Genomic DNA, 20,327 nt, shown 5'->3' on the forward strand with positions numbered 1-20,327 from the left:
GAGGCGTCAGAGAGAGTGCGGGGAGGGGGGTAGAATTCGAACACGAGCGGTCAAGATGATATCCACGTCAGTATCTGGACGGCATTGAACGGTTCGATTATACTTTTGCATCTCTGTCAAAGCCAGAGTGAGCGCCGTTAGTTTTTGTGCTTCCCTGAAACAGAGCATGACGGCTGATGCACAAACAGCCGTTAATTGAGAGAGTCGAAGAGTCAAAGTTGAAAGTTCTAATTAATTACCTATCTATTTATATAAAATGCAAGCAACATGAATTAATCAAACTACATCAACCAAAATTTCTCCTTTTATATCATCATCATCTATGAAAAAAAACAAGAAAGAATATACATCTTGATAAGTGAACATCACGTAATCAGACTGTAACAAACAAAAACAAAAACCTCTACAGAGTATTCATACAGGTAGATGGGTTTGGGTTAGTCATCTGTACAAAGCCCCCCCCAGTTGTGTTTCCAAGCTCCTCTCTCCTTATGGCAAGCTGCACAAGAAGATAAGAGAAGAGCTTAATGCATCGTAGTTCGGACGAGATCAACACAGATAATGATGCTAAAAGGTGGTAAAACGCTTACCGTATCAATAATAAGGACCTTCTTGAAAGCTTCTTGTTCTGGAGTTATCAATATCGACTAAGGTGTTTCCCTTTGCTATACTCTATAATAGGATATGTCCCGTTAGGATCTTCTCTATCTGCTACCATTGGTTCCTTGCATATGATAGAGAAGAATTCTTGCATAATCTAATGGTCAGAGGCGTTGGTGACATCAGTTATGGTGGTATACTCTGTGGCTCTTTCTTTGTATGACTGTTCTTCACTTTTTCTTGTTCCGCTTCTTTACGTGCCTTTTTCTTCTCCAACTCTAGCTGTTTGCAGTTCTCTTCATGGGCACGTGCAAACATCTTAACAAAGTTGAGAAGTGTTGAGACGACTGCAAAATGAAGAATAAAAATCACAGGTATTTTATAAGGATATGTACCCCAAAGCTCTCTAGCTGAGTTCGATATACAAAAGTAGTCAACCAATAATAATACAGCTAATATGCTGCATGCGAGCAAGCAAACATTTTGATGTGGCAAGGAATGCAAAATTATGCCATCTCACAAGCATGGGCATCTATAAACGCTTGTATGAAAGAACTCGGGTATCATCTATGCAGGAAAGAGTCTGAAGCAAGCAGTTGATCATTTGTTGAATTTTCAAGCAGTAATTTCTTGGTTGGAATGACATGTACCTTGTTCAAATGGACACCTGGCAGGATCTTCTCCAAAATAAAGGGTTAATGCATCAGCATTTCTACCCTGTAGGTCGAGTTCAAAATTTTGTCAGAATCAGGATAGGTATAACAAGTGCTTTAAGACTGAAAAGTTATCAGCAGCAGTAACATCAAAGCATACCACATTGGAATAAAGTGAAGTTAGGGCCCTAACTTCAGCTTCAGAAACAACAAGAAACTCCTTCAAGGTCTGACAAAAACAGTGTAAGATATGGATCAAGAAGGAAAATACAAACAATATTTGTGTAAGTTATATATTGCATCAAAATTCCTACTGATAAATTCAGTAGCATCCAGAAAAACTGAGCATAACTACTTCAGGCTACTGGCTGACAAAGATACTCATCAACAAGACAACAACATTCCATGAATTATGAGTTTGATAAAGATATTTTTGTTTTTTGAGTAATTGACATTGGATCTTGTAAGGAATCCAGTTAGGCCTCAATTTTTTTACATGATGGTACTTCCTTGGTCAGAAACCTGAATTTGCCACTGTGAACAATTAGCATTTGTCAAAGGGAACTCAATTTACAGATATTTCAGCATCATTGTTCTACATCTTATGTGGCGAACTAACTAGATTTTCAATTGCCGATAGAAATAGTGTTGTACTTGAAAATTGCCAGTGTGATTTACTGACAATTATATGCAGTTTTCTGGCCACTGACAAATGAATGTCAGCCATAAACAAAAAAGTCATGCATCATCAAGTAATTTGCTTGAATTCATTTGTCATAAGGTAGATCCAATTCTTTCCATCTTTTGCTTGCAAAAGATGACTAAGAGGTAGTCATGTAAAATACACAATATAAATCTGTTTAGATGTAAGATCCTCAATAAAATTTAGTCTTTGTGCAGACAAAATGAATGCTAAGATAAAAAATACTAACTAAATTTCTAAGTAAAATATCTCAAGACATCCATATGCAAGCAAACAATATAACATAAGTTATCAGAGAAACCACAAAAAAGGGAAACAAGCACATGTATGAAACAATTGCCAACTGACCTTTTTGTTGTTAAAAGGAAAAAGGAAACTCTAATTGTTGACATACTCATTTTAATAATTGACAACTGACCTTTTTTGTTGTTACATTCATGAGATGATACTAACCCAGGTCTTCAGCTTATATTCAGGTTTAACCTAGTAAAACATTTACATATTTTTGTAGAAAAGTTATTGCTCATAAATCCAATATGTTTGAGCCAATATATCTTGCATGATCAGGTATCAGAAATTGTAACAGATGGTATCTAAACAGAGACAAGAACTTAAGGAGCAATTGAAGCTAACGAAAGGTAATTAGAGGGAGATTAGCAAATGAACTGAAGGAGCTATATAATCATAAGCAATACCTTACAGAAAGTTTGTGAGACAGGGCCATCATTTTCAGATGCTGTTAATTCCTGTTCAACCTTCTCAAGGCCTTTGCTTATTGCTTGCATTTCTTCTGCCAAAGTTTTCAATTGTATCTGTAACAAATAATTGTTTCACTAAGATTTTGAAGTCAAGGAACATAAAATATCAACGACCAACCAAATGTACCTTAGCTGCAACGTCCAAGCTAACAAGATCTTTAGGAAAATCAAGAAGCTCAGGAAGTTTGTCTGCAATAACCTGCAGGTTGACAAGGAAGAAAAATAAAAGATTGGAAGGTAACTATGATAACAGAATCCATTTGGGATAAGTTTAAGTTTTAGCAACACCAACAAGATAAACAAAAAACAAAGCAGGTAGAAACTCGTTCATCTGTATGAAAATGATATGTCAATTCTATTATGCAAGATCCCATAAAGAAGCTAAATATTCTGTTTCATTGTGGTAAGGGGAATTAGAGCAAAAGACAACCAGAAAACAGTACAGGAAGGTAAATTTTCAAGATACTTTTCAGTATATTTTATTAAACTAGAATCTGAATGTTATGCTTTCCAAAAAAAAAATTAATAATGTCTCACCAATAGTAAGCATCCAACTCAACTCACCCAATATTTTTAAAATACAAGTTTAGATTCTGATTTTACTGCAATATTTTAGGACCAAAGCACATATCTTTAAACTGGTTTGATATACAAAGACAAACTTTTATTAAATAACTGAATTTCTCAAATAAAATATTTGATTTTTTTATAATAATCTTAAATCATCAGACATATAATCAGTGAACCTAGAGTCAAGGCTATATATGCAATTTGCCCAAAAAAACCTCAGTTACGATAATAATCTACCTTGCATAAGTAATGCATGAGAGTCATCTTATTGTTACGTGCACGTGTATCAGAAAGTTTCAGAAGGCTATCCAACCTGAATCCAACAGCAGAACCTGAAAATATAGGGATAGCATATACAGAAAACATGGCATTTATACCACGATTGCAAGAAATTAAATAATTTAAGAGGAAACATGAAATTTTTTTTTTGGTAGAGATGGATTAGCTCACAATTAAAAAGCATCAGATGGTATCTAATTAAGTATTTTGTCAAGCATTACAAAAAAAATAAGTAACAAGAAATCTAAAGACACCCTCAGAATTGAGATTAATGAAAGGGAATTTTTTTTAATTTCTTGCAGTGAAACCATGATCTAAGTACTGTGTATCATCTAAATTCAAAATTGGAAGAACAGGCATGAGTGCCTCCACCGCAACCACCAGATCATGCATAGCTCTATCTGGTTTAAGGCCTTAGCCTTGACCAATGAGAGTCATATGTCGTCCAAACACTTAAGGGATTTTAACCACCCTAATCAGCCCCCTCTTTTTAACTCTCCTGATACATCGTTCATTCCATATGGTGATGGATCTTTCTCTTATAGCAATGTCAAAGAAGGTGCTGGCTTCCATATTAACAGAGACTAGTTGACAAATCATTTGCAAAGACTGCTCAACTTATAAATCCAAGTGACCCTCTGCAAGCTGAATGTTTGGCTCTAAGACACGCATTGCTGAAGATTCAACACGGCAATCTGATAAATATTCGGATCAAATCTGACTCACTCACAATGTTTAACATACTTTCAGAAGGCTGCATTTCACCATGGTGCTTGAGGAATGTTTGCCTAGACATTTTGTATTGAGCCAACATTGTTAAGGTCACTAAATGGTTACACATGCCTAGGAACCTCAACAATAAAGCTCATCTCCTGGCTAATTTTGCTAGAGTTTATAACTATGATGTTTTCTGGAGAGCTAATTCACCTCCTAAGAGTCTGTATGCTTAATTCCAGAATCAATATAATATTTCCTTTTTCGAAAAAGAATAATTTAAAAATCATACAAAACTATGGAAGATAATTGGCAAAACCAGTTGCACAGATGACCGATAGAAAAATTTTAGCTAAAGTAAGGTTGTGAATGAACATTGATGATTGATTAACAGATTCCAGAAAAGTGTTGCTTTCCCCAGTCCCATGATCTCGTGGTGTGACTATTTCTGAGATTGTTTTACAAAATTTAATAGTATATGAAGACGACATTAAGTGTCAACACCAACCATGAAAAATGATGTCTACAATCTACATCTTATCTGCAATCTGGGTTTGGCCTTAGAGAAGATTAAATTCTAGTGCTATCAGTAATTTAGATGAACCCAAGTGGTCAGCATTTTGTGCCTCATTAGTCACAATATTGGCATACAATTGTCAGATGAAATTGTAGCTTAACCACAAAGAACAACATACCAAAGCAACTCAAATAGATTCCATGGACATAATTCTAATTTGTCTCATCTTGTTATATAATTATAAATATTTCTCCTTCAAAAATTTACTTATAGTCGAAACTCCAAACAGGTAATGAATGCTTCCTTGCAGTGATTGAAAGAGGCGCTCGGGCGCTCGCCTAGGCGCTCGGGCGAGGCGAGGCGAGGCTCGAGCGCCTCGCTAATGTCCCAGGCGGCGCGCTTCAAACAGGCGCCGCCTGGGCGCTCGCCCGAGCCCAGGCGCTGGGCGCTTCGGGCGAGCGCCTAGGTAAACCAAGTGACCGAACCAGGATTTTAGGTCTGGTTCGGTACTGGTTCGGTTGTTAGTTGGTTCAATCGAACCAACTAAACCGATATAACCCTTACCCAACCCTAACCCGCTGCCGCTGCCACTCCCGATCTCGCTGCTCGTCGCTCCTGCTCCCGCTGCCGCTGCTCGCGCCTCCCGCGAGCCCTCCAGCTGCTCGCGACTCCCGCGAGCCTTCCCTCTGCTCACGACTCCCACTGCTCGCGCCTCCCGCGAGACCTCCAACTGCTCGCGACTCCCGCGAGCCCTCCCGCTGCTCGCGCCTCCCGCGAGCCTTCCCTCTGCTCGCGACTCGTTGCTCGCGCCTCCCGCGAGCCCTCCCAGCTGCTCGCGCCTCCCGCGACCGCGAGCCCTCCCGCTGCTCGCGCCTCCCGCAAGCCCTCCCGCGAGCCTTCCCTCTGCTCGCGACTAGAATTTTTATTTAAAATAGCATATTTTTATTTAAAATTTTAAATAATTATATTTATTAATTATATTATATATTTTTATATTTTAGCGCCTCACTTCGCTCGGGCGAGCGCCTAGCGCCTCGGGCGTTTTTGGACCTTGGCGCCTAGCGCTTTTTAAATCACTGCTTCCTTGTATCATGGCCCTTCATCCAAGTGAGAAAACTGACCAATTGATTTCATATGAAGTTCATGTTCCTTAATGAGACTCAGACTATGTAGTTTCAATGTGATTGGAAAATCACCACTCAAGAGATGACAAAAATGAATATACAATTTTTTAGCTAACAAAGTTTCCTGGTACCTAATCTTGGGAGAAAAATGAGAAAGAAATATGTGATAATTTATGTACTTACCAAACAAGATAAACACTTATGCATGAGCAGGCTTCATCACCTTTTAATGATTTAAGTCCATCCCACATATTAAGTGGTGTAGGGATCCAGGTGAATCAGAGAGAAATCTGTAGTTCTTGATATTTTGAAAGTTTAAATTAGAATTTTCATAGGTACAGTATCCTACAAGAGACAAAAGGTCAACATCAGCACCATGCAAGGTCAAGGTTGCTCCATGTGATGGGCATAAATTGATGCATCATCTGTGTCACACGATCCAACCTGATGGGATAACCTATTGACTTTGTTGAGCCTAAACCTCTGGCCCAAAATGCTGAAGTCCAATTTAACAATAGTACAACTTCAGACCGGCTAATCTAAGTCTTAACACATTTCTGATGTGAGACTAAATCGAGGGTGTTACGATGTGTCTCCAAACATTTGCTATTAATGTGTGTTCCATATTTGAGATGATTACTTGTATAATAAAATTAAAGATGATTCTAAATAACCGTTGTTTGTAATTTTGACTCACCCCTGGCAGTTCCTTGGTTTAATGCATTTCCCAAAGAAAGAATCGTCTGCATGATTCTTTTCAATTTAACCGAACTTCTGATCTGAGAATAGAAGTGATAAATGGTAAGCAATAAAATCTCAGGACCAACTAGTGTAGTTCCTAGACAGTTAATCTGTCAATTGAAAATTAGCGAAAAAGGGACTTGCCTCTTGTGCAGTCGAATTGACAATGTTCAGGTTACCCTTGAGGTCAGCAACCTATAAGAGGAAATACAAAGAAAATAATTCCAATTAACATCCTCAGTTTCAAACAAAGAAAAAAACAAGAGATGATCAAACCTGGGATCGGAACTGGATTTTGAAAGAGAAAACTCTTAGCTTGGATTCCACTCGCGGAACTTTCATTAGCTCCAAGAAATACTGGTTAATTCAGGGGAAAGAGAAACAAGCAAAAAAATTGTACATCAGAAACTGTTTCAGATGTACATGACAATGCAACTCCTACCTTCAACAATTACATGCAAGTCAAGAATCAATAAGGCTTCAAATTCAAACTTCTGAATGTTTACATAACAGAAAACTTGACTTAGGAGAAATTTGTCGAAGACAAACAAAACTTTTGATGTTTGTCGCAATTAAACTACTAATTTATATGGAAAATCTGTGTCAACATGATTTCAATGTCCACTGAAATAAACTGCAGCAGCAACAAATTGAACTTATTTACCTGCTCACATTTCCCTAAGTTTTCTTTATCTCCATTGTATCCCTGAAAATTATAAAAACAAAAACAGGTAACATCTGAAACATAAGAAGCAAAGAAATGGCAAAATGTATCATCACTTAAGAAAAAAATCAAGCAAAACCAGTAAATGCCAAAATGATCCATATTGAAGAACTGAGGTGCTTCACAACAGATAATTACCTTGAGTAGTTCCATTTCCTCCTTTGTTGGGCAAAACTTTATGAGGTTATCAATCTGATCAACATCTAGCATGGAATCATCTAGGGCAAGTACTGAACTCTGTGAAACAAAACCAGAGAACAACCAGAAGGATGATCACTTAGTGTCACAATCCAGGATCAAACTAATGAATAATAGTAATGGAACATTCATGCCTTCAGATATTACTGTCTCAATACTCAAGCCATCGAAATTCAATAATACAAAATACCAAGTCACAATCTGGTCTCATTTTTAAAAAAAGCAGCTTTACGAGCATCAATTTGTCTCACATGGTTAAGTGACTAACTAGTTGACAGAAGTAAATAAGATGGAAATCTGCACTTCACATAGGACAAAGATATCTCAAAAGTAAGACTTGATGAAAAAGGTAAGCTTCAAACTTTAAAGTAACAGCTGCGATGAATTCAATTGCTGACACCTACTTACCATTAGATCATTTAGTGGCATCTTAACCTTTGTAAGCATGATTTCGCAATTATTAGCTCGTCTAAGATCAATCTGCAAGCACAAGTAATCTGAATAAATCATAGACCACGTTTAAGTCTGTAATATATTGCATTAAAAGCGCTCATATGCCCTCATATTTAATCTTTGCAAGAATGCCACAGTTAGTTACTTAAAAAACATAAAATAATGCACTTTAAATGATGTATTTTCAATATCTAGTGTTATTCTCTTGTTATAATCACATTTTCCACACATAATTTACTGAAAAGTAACTAGGATTGAAGATTGCATGTGCTGACAGCACCAACCTCTGCTAAAATCATACAGGTTTAGCAGCATGATATCTGCACAAAGGTATTTTAGCACAGTGCAGGTATGCAAATTGCCAGCGCAATGCTGTCAAGGAATGTCATTAAAACTGTGAGCAATAACCAACGGTTGTTCCAAACAATTTAGCTTTTGTTTTGGACAAAACATTAACTTAAAAAAGATGTATCAAGTTCCTTGCCTAAATTACAAGTAGAATTTCAATAAGAACTTGATGAATTGAATTTATTATCACATAACCATATATACAGGATGCCACTTGTCTTCATGGTAGCATCAAAGAATGCAATACCAAGCAGCAGCCTTCTACTGGAGCCAAGGTAGATTAGAGAACAATTGGAAATATGGCAAAACAAATTCTTTATAGGAGCTCTCGTGAACAATGCATTGGATTAGCAAGAAAATTGAAGCTACTAGATAAACTGTGATACAAATGGGGTTCCATATCAGTAAAACCCACACATTTGTATGCCTAAACTTACAAGTAGCAGGTGTTTACCAGGTGAACTTTCTCAGATTTTGGACCCATGGAACGCCCACTTGACTTGGAACCTGAACCTCGATGGTCAGAGTTTGGAACTACTGCTGAAAAGAGACTCTCTAGTTCAGACATGTCAAACTCAGGAGCCCTAGAACAAAAAGAATTGCAACGAGTTAAAGAAAAGCCAAAAAAATTAGTAAAACTTTCACACTCGATGAGAATAGATTGCTAATTACTTCGAGAATTCATCAAGATTTTGCGACTCAGCCCATAGGCTTCCTTGCACTGCTCTTGTTACTTTAATCCAATGCAATGGCTTTAAATTAGCCTTTTTGGATGATAATTGATTAAGCTGCATATTCCTAGAATTTGTCATCCGTGCCAAACCGCGTCCTCTCCCACCTGATAGAGAGCTCATGCCATTCAGGGGCGGTGGAGGTATAACCTCAGAGGCAGTTCCCCTGCCTCCAGAAGAGTTAAGAGCAGTAACGTTCTTCATGGAACTTGGAGGTAGTGGAGGAGGTGGTACAGGCGGCGCAGATGATGATTTGGTAGTAATATCACCAGAATGTTTTGATGAAATCTGAGGTGGTGGAGGTGGAGGTGGCGCTCGAGTTGCAGATACAGGACCAGTACCAGGAGAAGGGCATGGAGGAGGTGGAGGGGGAGGAATAACAGCTGTATCATCTGTTTTTCTCAAGGGCAGAAGGTTAGTATGAGGACTGAGGGAGGGCATCGAGGGTGGTGGAGGGGGACTAGGTACTGACTTGCTTGTTATGCTACTTGAGAGTGCCTGACATGCATCTGTAGCAGAAGCAGGTTTTTCCAAGTAAGCAGAGGTAGGGGCCAGTGATGTTCCTTTAAAGGGAGGAGGAGGTGGAGGAGGAATTGAAATTGATTTATCATTAGACTGTGAAGGAATTCCACAATGAGAAGGTAGGGAAGGGATGAAAGTATGTGATGCTGAAGTTGAAAACTTCCAAGCAGGTGATGAAGGGACTTCTGGAATTGAGCTTCCAATTGTCCTAGATTGAGGTTCCAGTGGTGCTGGTGGTTTGAGAGTTGTTTCTGCATCAGTTGTAGCAGCAGGACGAGGAGGAGGTGGCGGTGGCAGTGATGGTGTTGGCGGCAACCGTGGTGGTGGTGGTGGTGGCGGCGGCAATGATGGTGGTGGTGATGGTGGCAATGGTGGTGGTGGTGGTGGTGGAGGAGGAGGAGGAGGACATATACCAGCAGGAACTGGCGAAGTTTTTTTTCCGTAGCTAGCTGAAGATGTCAATTGCGATCCTGATGATGACAGGCCATGTGCTGTTTCCAAAGAAATATTGGATCCAAAAGCTGAACTGGTTGAAAGGGATGAAGCTAACTTTGTTGAGTGAGTAACTTCAGAGCTATCAGGTTCAGCATGGTCATGCAGCAGAGCCATAATTCCAAGAGCTGAAGGTGCACTATGATATCTTGAAACAGTTACATGGGAACCTGACAGAGAATTAGAAGAAAACACAGGAGTCGATCGAGATGCTGGGATTCGTTGGGATATTATTTTAATCTGGGAAGGTTGATGTGATGAGATCTGCAGACCATGAAGTTCAGTATTTTGGTTCTTTGTAACTGAATCAGAACTTCTATTAAGTGGAAAAGGCAGATTCTTAGGAGAAGAGGGTAATGGTTTCTTGTTTCTATCATTGGTTTCACCAGATTGGACTTTCTCATGAAGGACATCAGTACTTGACTTTGTTAGCATAACATCAGCTTCTAATTTCTGTGGAGAAACTGCATCCAACTTCTCTTGCAAATTCTTTGATGAAGTTATCTGCTGAAGAACCTTCGTCGCAGCATCCGCTTTTGTTTCTAGCCAATCCAAATTGTTGAACATTTCTTGTACTTTGGCAAATGCTTCAACTGGAAGTCCCTCTTTTTCCTCACCACTTGTAAATTCTAACAATGTTAGTGAATTAGCTGCATCCATCTCTGAAAGAATTACCTTCCCACAGAAAAAAGAGTATCAGTACAAATTTGGAGGACTAATTCATTGAAGAATAGAAAGAGAACAGACCTCAACTCTGAAATCCTTTAGAAACCTATCTTTGGAATCCCACAAGATATCAATTGCATCACGATCTAACATCAAAATGTTAGACCTAATGAAGGCTGTATTGAACATCACCCTGAACATCATCACTTCACGTTCTAGATCCTCATCCAAGCTGATGCACTCAAGTACAACATCTCCTTGAATATGGCAATGAATATCGATTTTAACAAGTTCACAATCTTCCTGTATTTGTCAACAGAAATGATCAAAATATTGAAACAGGATCTTGTAGAAGCTGGGAAATGGCATTTGAAGACAAGTTTTACACACATTAAACTCCTTTAAATTATACCGTTCAATAAAAAAGCAAGGTCTGCATTCATTAGAATCTCAACTTCTTGTTTTAATGGGAATAATTGGTTACAAGTCACAGCATGCCCATCATCTTCACTGTCATTGAAATTAATTTAAGCATGTCATATTGTCACGAACGATCGTCGCGCACCCGCAACAACTCCATTCAACGAACCGTTCGTCGCTCTCATCTACATGTACAGCTACTTGGCAGCCTGTTTTGCCTTGGTTTTGAGTCATTTTGCTTGTAAAAATGTAAGTTCGAATAAGTTGCAACACTACAAAGCGACCGCTCACCGAACCGAGCAAAACAGCCCCAAAACAGCTCCGTTTTCGTGTGCCGCGGGCTGTTTTCTGCAGCCCGCCTCCGCTCACCAAAACGTCAGCCATCTCAGCCCCTTTGAACCCCCCGGGTGGCACAGGGCTGGATGGGGCTCCAGTATAGTGTCGGGCATTGAACAACCTTTCGCAAGTTTGCACGTTACCTTGACGGGAACTTGTTGTCGCGCCCGGCACCCGGTGAGCAGCTGTTTGTGGACTTGCAGCTGTTCGTTCAACCCTCTAAAGTCCTTGTTTTCCCCCCTCTTCCTCTTTTCTCTTGTGCACACAAGGTGCTCGCTGAATTGCTTGTAAAGCTTCCCCTTTTCGCGAGACGTCAGGACTTGTCCGTCGCTCGTTCTTTCGAACTAATCAACTTTCTCTTTTACAGGTCCTTTGGGACCTGCAAGAGGTTGCAAGTGGGCTGATCTTTGCGAAGCAATATCGCAAGGGCGAAGCGCGACTTAGGCGACGCAAGCTAAGTTCGCGACTTTGCCGTAAGGGTGCCTCGCGACTTAGGCAACGCAAGCTAAGTTTGCGTCTTGGCCGCAAGGGTGCCTCACGCCTTAGGCAATTCCAGCTAAGGCCGTGACATTGTGGTATCAAAGCGGGCAAGCACTTCGAGCGAGCAGCGAAGGAACTTCGCAACTTCGCCATGGCAAAGCATCATGGCGAATCAAGCAAGATGGGGCAAGCCGGACCCTTGCCCCAAGCAGCCGTAGGTGGGCTGCATGTGCACACTCGCTCTCAGGCTATTGAAGCCGATCAAGAGGAGCGCGGCAGCGAACATGATGAGCGAGAAGTTGGCTACTCTCCGCAAGCGAAGGAGGCGCAATCTAGAGCGCCAACTGGGAAAAAGAGTCACAAGGAGAGACTCACAACAGCGGAAACCCACCTAGATGTTCTTAAAGCGAGCGTGGAGGAACTTTACCATGGCCAACAAAGGCTTGTTGGGGTAGAGAGCTCGCAAGAGGAAGCGGAGTCCAGGATCGACAAGGTCAAGGCCCAAGTCGACCGACTGTCAGATGACACCAAAGACTCCGTGCAACACCTGTAGGAAGTTGTGGCGGAACTCACTTCAAGGGTGGCCATGCTCACAAGAGCACTAAATGCGGGAGGAAGCAACACCCGCGTTGCACCACCACAAAATTTGAGGGCACTCGAGCCTCATGGATATGGAGGGGCCAGAGATGCCAAAGAACTCGAGAACTTTCTGTTCGACATGGAACAATACTTTTGAGCTACGAGGGATTCTGAAGATATCAAAGTTTCTATAGCAACAATGTATCTGAACGAAGATGTGAAACTTTGGTGGCGAACCCGTTGGGAGGAGATCCAACAAAGTCGATGTCGGGTTGACACATGGGAGAACTTGAAGCGAGAGTTGAGAACTCAGTTCCTACCCGAGAACACAGAGTTCGTCGCAAGAAGGAAGTTGAGACAACTCCGCCAGAGTACCACCATTCGAGACTATGTGAAACAATTTTCTGCACTAATGCTGGACATACAGGACATGTCCGAGAAGGACAAGTTGTTCAGCTTCCTCGATGGTTTGAAGCCATGGGCTCAACAGGAACTAAATCGAAGGAATGTCACCGATGTGGTCGGGGCAATTGCTGCTGCAGAAAGGCTCGCCGACTTTGTTTCCTCCGAAGACCCAGGGAGAAGGAAACAATCTTCAGGCAATCGCCCTCCAAAACATTCTCGAGGGAAGGAGCTCGGGGACGAACAAAAGAAGAAGAGTTCCCACACAGGGCCAAACCCGAAAGGCAAGGCCTCAAAACCTGAAGGATGCTTCTTGTGCGGAGGATCGCACATGGTGAGGGAATGCCCACAAAAACAGGCACTCAATGCTTTGACGACTTCCATCCACCCCTGATCGGACAAGGGCAAAGCTGTTGTTCTTAGTTCGAGCAGTTCTGAATCCAGCAGCGACGACGAGGAGTCGTAAGGACCCCGGATGGGAGCAATGTGTTTGTTGAACACCATGCGGGGTCAAGTGGGGGAGAACATGAAGACAAAGCTACAAAAAGCAGGAAGTAGTGAGCTGATGTATGTGGACATCAAACTAAATGGCCAAACGACCCGTGCAATGGTGGACACGGGTGCTACCCACAACTTCATAGCCGATCGAGAAGCAAAGCGACTTGGGTTGATCTTAGAGAAGAGCCCAAGCCGAATGAAGGCGGTGAACTCGGAGGCCAGGCAAATCTCCGGGTTGGCGAAGGGAGTTCCTATCAAAATCGGGACATGGAGCAAGAACACCAATATGATAGCAGTGCCAGTGGACGACTTCCAAGTGATTCTTGGAATGGAGTTCATGCACGCGGCGAAGTTGGTGCGAATGCCGTTCTTGAACTCCCTGTGTATAATGGGAGGTGACGACCCCTGCGTGGTTCCTGTCTCTCGGAGAGGAACCAAGGAGCCCCAACACATATCGGCATTACAACTCAAGAAAGGGGTGCGAAAAGGTGAATTAACATTCGTGGCTGCTATGAAGCTAGAGCCACTCGACGAGAAGGCCATTCAAGAACCTGCTGTGGTGGCGAACATCCTGAAAGAGTTCAATGACGTTATGCCACCCGAGTTGCCGAAGACTCTTCCACCACGCAGAGGCGTGGATCACAACATCGAGCTGGATTCAGGAGTGAAACCTCTAGCGAGACCACCCTACCGCATGTCCCCGCCAGAGTTGGCAGAACTCAAAAAGCAGTTAGGTGAACTGCTAAGCGGTGGTCTCATCCGCAGCTCTAAAGCACCTTTCGGAGCTCCAGTTCTCTTCCAGAAGAAACAAGATGGGAGCCTCCTACTATGCGTCGATTACTGAGCCCTTAACAAAGTGACAGTGAAGAACAAGTATCCCATCCCGCTCATCGCGGACTTGTTCGACCAGTTGGGCAAAGCCAAGTATTTCTCGAAACTCGACCTTCGGTCGGGGTATTGGCAGGTGCGCATTGCTGAAGGCGATGAAGCGAAGACTACCTGTGTGACCAGGTATGGAGCGTTTGAGTTCTTGGTGATGCCTTTCGGCTTAACCAACGCTCCGGCCACGTTCTGCACTCTCATGAACCAACTATTCAAGGAGTATTTGGACAAGTTTGTGGTTGTCTACTTAGACGATATCGTCGTATACAGCCAAACGCTCGAGGAGCATGTTCGGCACCTTCGGACAATTTTCAAGGTTCTCAGGGAGAACACTTTGTTCGTAAAAAGGGAGAAATGCTACTTCGCCCAAACGGAGATCTTATTCTTGGGGCATCGAATCGGTAATGGTTCCATTCGCATGGACAAATCAAAAGTGCAAGCGGTTGCGGAATGGCGAACTCCAAAGAATGTGCCAGAGTTGAGATCCTTCCTTGGTTTCATCAACTACTATCGACGCTTCATAGCGGAGTACTCGAAGCGTGCAACTCCACTGACGGAGTTACTGAAGGAGCAGCCTTGGAAGTGGTCGAACAAATGTGAAATAGCATTCCAAGATCTGAAGGCTGCTGTTATGAAAGAACCAGTGCTCAAATTGCCAGACTATGGGGAGCCTTTTGAAGTCCAAACAGATGCTTCGGACTTCGCTATTGGGGGAGTACTCATGCAGGAAGGTCATCCGGTGGCCTACGAGAGCAGCAAGCTCAACGAGACCGAGCAGCGGTATCCAGTGCACGAGACGAAGATGACAGCGGTGATCCACTGTCTACGAGTTTGGCGACACTACCTTCTCGGATCGTGATTTGTGCTGAGGACAGACAACATCGCTCTGAGCTATTTCCAAACACAGAAGAAACTTTCCCCAAATCAAGCACGGTGGCAGGACTTCTTGGCTGAATTTGATATGGCAATGGAGTATAAGTCTGGGAAGGCAAATGTTGTGGCCGATGCATTGAGTCGGAAAGTGGAGCACGTGAATGCCGTACAATTGGAGGGCGGAGGCCAAGCAAGTCAATTGCACTCCAACTTCCTTTCCAGGATCAGGGATGGACTGTATGGTGACCCCCAGGCAGTTCTCCTGATGCAGCTCATCAAAAAAGGCAAGGCACGACAATTTTGGGTCCAGGAGGGACTCATGTACACAAAAGGGAATCGGGTTTATGTTCCTCGAGTGGACAATTTGAGGCGTGAACTCTTAAGAGAGTGTCACGATTCCCTTTGGGCTGGACACCTAGGTATTCATCGAACGTTGGCTCTCGTGGAGAGGGCCTTCTACTAGCCGAAGATGGGGACTGATGTGGAGGAATATGTTCGAACATGCCTCACTTGCCAACAAGACAAGGCGGAGCAACGAAAGCCGGTGGGACTTTTGGAGTCGTTGCCCGTACCAGAAAGGTCGTGGGAGAGCATTTCCTTAGACTTCATATCGAGCTTGCCACTAGTAGGGAGACTCGGATCGATACTCATGGTAGTCGATCGATTTTCAAAGTATGTAACTTTCATTGCTGCTCCCCTACACTGTTCAGCAGAGGAGGCGGCTAAGCTGATGATGAAGGATGTGGTAAAGTATTGGGGAGTCCCGCACAATATCATCAGTGATCGGGATGCTCGGTTCCTGGGACGATTCTGGACCGAGTTATTCAAACTGTTGGGATCCAAGTTATACTTCTCCACAAGTCTCCACCCCCAGACGGATGGCCAAACTGAGAGGATAAACTCACTCCTGGAGCAATATCGTCGGCACTACGTGAGTGCCAACCAACGAGATTGGGTGAAGCTGTTGGACATTGCCCAATTCTCCTACAACTTGCAGCGGAGCTCTGCATCCAACAAGAGCCCCTTCGAGATCATTACCGGACAACAACCGTCAACTCCTCACACCATGGCAATTGGGTATACTGGGAGTAGTCCGTCAGCCTACCACTTCGCAAAGGAGTGGCACCGAAATGCAGATATCGCACGGGCTTACTTGGAGAAGACGACAAAATGGATAAAGAAGTGGGCAAACTTGGGAAGGCGACCGCAAGAGTTCAAGGTTGGCGATTTGGTGTTGGTAAAGCTCCAACCAGCATCACTCCGATTCTTTAGGAACAAAATCCATAAAGGATTGGTGCGCAAGTATGAAGGGCCCTTCCCAATTATCAGCAGGGTAGGCAACGTCTCTTACAAGTTGCAGCTGTCGGCGTGGTTCAAAATTCACAACGTTCTTCACGCCAGCAACCTAAAAGCCTACCACTCGGATCCGCAAGATGCTTCCCGAAGTGTTCCAACTCAGCTACCTCCCATCACAGCCTCCTACGAGAAGCGAGTTGAAACTATTCTGACGGACCGCAAGATAAAGCTACCCAATGGAGCTGAGCAAACATAGTACTTCGTGAAGTGGCGAAAACTTCCCCGAACTGAAGCTAGTTGGGAGCCTGAAGACGCCCAACGACATGAAGAAGCAATCATCAACAACTACAAACAAGCGTCGACGAGGGCGTCGACAGTTTAAGTGGGGGAGAATGTCACGAACGATCGTCGCGCACCCGCAACAACTCCGTTCAACGAACCGTTCGTCGCTCTCATCTACATGTACAGCTACTTGGCAGTCTGTTTTGCCTTGGTTTTGAGTCATTTTGCTTGTAAAAATATAAGTTCGAACAAGTTGCAGCACTACAAAGTGACCGCTCACCGAATCGAGTAAAATAGCCCCAAAACAGCCCAAAACAACTCCGTTTTCGTGTGCCGCGGGCTGTTTTCTGCAGCCCGCCTCCGCTCACCAAAACATCAGCCATCTCAGCCCCTTTGAACCCCCCAGGTGACACAGGGGTGGATGGGGCTTCGGTATAGTGTCGGGCGTTGAACAACCTTTCGCAAGTTCGCACGTTACCTTGACGAGAACTTGTTGTCGCCCCGGCACCCGATGAGCAACTGTTTGCGGACTTGCAGTTGTTCGTTCAACCCTCTAAAGTCCTTGTTTTCCTCCCTCTCCCTCTTTTCTCTTGTGCACACAAGGTGCTCGTTGAATTGCTTGTGAAGCTTCCCCTTTTCGCGAGACGTCGAGACTTATTCGTCGCTCGTTCTTTCGAACTAATCAACTTTCTCTTTTACAGGTCCTTCGGGACCTGCGAGAGGTTGCAAGTGGGCTGATCTTTGCGGAGCAATATCGCAAGGGTGAAACGCGACTTAGGCGACGCAAGCTAAGTTCGCGTCTTTGCCATAAGGGTGCCTCGCGACTTAGGCAACGCAAGCTAAGTTCGCATCTTGGCCGCAAGGGTGCCTCACGCCTTAGGCAATTCCAGCTAAGGCCATGACAATATAGTAACAGTTAGTGTAAACCATAAAAGAAAAGATACAAACAGAAAAGGACAAAAGTTTATAAAACATCTTTGGACATTTTAAGAAACACCTAATTTCAGAGAGGACATAGAATATTACCTGCTTGTAAAACCGAACAAGTTTGCCCTTCTTTGGTGTTGAGAATAGAACTTTTGGAGTCCGATCAGAAGCAATAAAAGGATCCTGTCCATAAATTCGAAATATTGGCCTGCACCCACCTGTTCCATCAAAGTCAGGGATAAACCTAAGGATTATACAGTCCAGAGTAAGGGCCCGATCAAGTGGAGGCCATTGAGCACCAACATTTCTCCTTGATATATAATGCAAGTATCTCAGTTGGGAAGGCAGTGGATTCAGTGGTGACAAAAAGTGCAGGAGCTCATGAGGGGCTTGCTTGTAGATCATGTCCAATGTCCGCTGTTCGCCTGCATACTGCTTGCGGTAAACTAGAAGCGCTGCCAGCATAAAAGCTAGAACCGGCCAGCCACCTCGCTCACAGTGCATCAACAAGAGATTCTGCTGACCCAGTGAGAGCCAACTCTCGCTTGACCTCAAGAAATGGTGAATCATTTCCATCGTGAGAAGCGGACATCCTTCATACTGCCTTGGATAATCCATCACAGTCATGTCATGCTCTGACAATATACTGGAAATCTGGCTTTGAGTCTCTCCCTCCCGGAAGTTAAACACCATGAAGGAGGCATCAGGGAAATTGTCCCGAAGCTGTGCCACAATGCCTCCAATGTAGACCTTATATTCATCTTGTTCCGATACATCAGTCGTGAAGCAGCAGTCAAACACTGCAAAACCATTTAATAGAAGCTGATTTCTCCCAAGCAAAATTTATCAGACATAACTACTCCATTTAAGCCCGTATCATATGCACCAAGGTTTTGTTTAGAAAGGGGATGGTTCTTATATAGAATTAGATGCTGAAACTGGCAACTGAAACTGACTTAAACAAGGGAAACTTGGGTACATCATCAAAATAGATGCTGCATGGCGATTTCACCAAGACATTGATGTTTATAGGCTCTACAATACAACTAAAAATTATTTCATCAAACACAGTTATTTGATCTCCTTTCACAGGTTAGGGATACTTTCTGATCAAAATTTAGAGAAAACGTAGCACCAAATGAAGAATTTGCTATAAGTGGACAGATTCAAGTCCTTCGAGGTAATGCGTTAAGTGCAAATGGATGCACTTCTCGATTAGTGAACTGAAAACCGCAGAGTTCGTATCACATGATACAACGACGAGCGTCAAGTTGGCAACCGCGAGCTCCATTGCAACACCACGACATCAAACACGAAATGACAAATTACAAAGTATGATAAAGATTCAACCTTTAGTCATGAATCGCAAGTCACAAGTCACGGACAAATCACACAAACTATTGTCAGAAGGTCCAGAAAGATCTACTCGATTGTGCAGCATTGTCAAAAAAGAAGCGTTTGAAGAGATCAAGAGGTCAGGTCTCAGAAGCATACCATAGACTCTCTCGGAAATCTCCAGCAGCCCATCGGGTGGCTTGCGGTAAAAGAACTTCCGAAACAGCGCCATCGTCAAGATCCAGCCGAATCAAACGGAAACACCGATGCCACCAAACAATCGGGCAAGATCAAGAAACCCTAGGCGAAAGGGTAGAGCTCATGGCAGCTCTCTCTCTCTCTCTCTCTCTCTCGCCCCTACCTGACGATCTCGGAAACATTTGGAGAGATGGGAGGGGCAAAGGGGGAAAGCACCATCAAAATCTTATCTTTGGAGCAGAGGGAGTGTGGATTCGGAAATAGAGCATGGATTTTGCTGCAACTTTAAGGAATCGCTTGCGCCTTTTTTTTGTGTTTGTTTTTTTCTCCCGCTCCTATTACTTTAATCCCTCTCCTTTTGTGGATATGGAGAAAACAAAAAAATAATAATAATAATAATAATAATCTTTTGCGAGTAATCAACACCTAATAATCACATTTTTAGGAGGAAGGAATCGTTGGTGGATTAAAATCGTCGGGAGGAAGAAGGAGATCTGGGATTCAGCGACCCGCCCGTATCCCTTCCTTTTGCCTATGCTGCAGAGATGACGTGTGGAATTCTTCTTCTTCTTCTTCTTCTTCTTTGTTCTCATGTGATGCTGTTGATATTTGTACGCACCATTTTTCCTACTCTCCTCCACTTCTTTTTCTTTTTTTTTTTTTTTTTGAGAGAGAGAGAGAGGTGCTGTTAAATATGACTACAACCAAAAATTAAATTGTTTCCTAAAGAAATTAAACCTATTCTAGCACTGATACGAGTAAGTTAATGGTTAAAACTTAAGATAAAAGAAAATTGTGAAAGTGATCATTATTCATCCGTCTAATTCTAAGTTTAGCATATATCCCTGCAAAATATATTAGAAAAACATATATTTCAATGTGGCTTATTTTCCATGATTCAACTAACATTAGATGATTAATTAAACCCTAAATTAAAATCAATTAATTATCATTGGAATGTTATTTATATATTTCTTTATTTAAATTAAAACAAATAAATATGAAATTTTCATAGGGATATTAATC

General features: G+C 42.6%; 1 protein-coding gene across 3 annotated transcripts; it reads right to left on the minus strand.

Annotated features, from left to right (window-relative positions):
- Positions 1-286: 286 nt before the first annotated feature.
- LOC135599002 (formin-like protein 18) lies at positions 287-19,847 on the minus strand. 3 transcript variants are annotated; one of them, XM_065093618.1, is made up of 18 exons: positions 19,263-19,844; positions 17,868-18,568; positions 10,875-11,096; positions 9,055-10,802; positions 8,837-8,966; positions 7,990-8,061; positions 7,522-7,620; positions 7,324-7,365; positions 6,936-7,016; positions 6,804-6,854; positions 6,616-6,697; positions 3,522-3,616; positions 2,842-2,913; positions 2,652-2,768; positions 1,414-1,482; positions 1,251-1,317; positions 591-947; positions 287-499 (listed from the first exon to the last, which is right to left on the minus strand). In XM_065093618.1, exons 1-17 carry the CDS (start codon positions 19,333-19,335, stop codon positions 787-789), a joined length of 3,882 nt encoding a protein of 1,293 aa, XP_064949690.1. In that variant the 5' UTR covers positions 19,336-19,844; the 3' UTR covers positions 287-499; positions 591-786. The 3 variants fall into 3 exon arrangements, with proteins under 3 accessions (XP_064949690.1, XP_064949692.1, XP_064949691.1); XM_065093620.1 differs by lacking the exon at positions 17,868-18,568 and having other exon boundaries at positions 19,263-19,846; XM_065093619.1 differs by lacking the exons at positions 287-499; positions 591-947; positions 1,251-1,317; positions 1,414-1,482; positions 3,522-3,616 and having other exon boundaries at positions 19,263-19,847.
- Between the last annotated feature and the right edge of the window lie 480 nt (positions 19,848-20,327).

The sequence above is a fragment of the Musa acuminata genome, chromosome BXJ2-1, assembly GCF_036884655.1.
Source record: "Musa acuminata AAA Group cultivar baxijiao chromosome BXJ2-1, Cavendish_Baxijiao_AAA, whole genome shotgun sequence".
Taxonomy (NCBI): Eukaryota; Viridiplantae; Streptophyta; class Magnoliopsida; order Zingiberales; family Musaceae; genus Musa; species Musa acuminata.

Bases quoted from the DNA above. Each gene is read 5' to 3' on its own strand.
- LOC135599002 (XM_065093618.1), bottom strand. From the start codon at position 19,335: ATGGCGCTGTTTCGGAAGTTCTTTTACCGCAAGCCACCCGATGGGCTG. The intron at 7,366-7,521 runs GTAATTATCTGT...TATAATTTTCAG, and splicing joins AGGAAATGGAACTACTCAAG to GGATACAATGGAGATAAAGA. The intron at 948-1,250 runs GTACATGTCATT...TTCATTTTGCAG, and splicing joins CAGGTGTCCATTTGAACAAG to TCGTCTCAACACTTCTCAAC.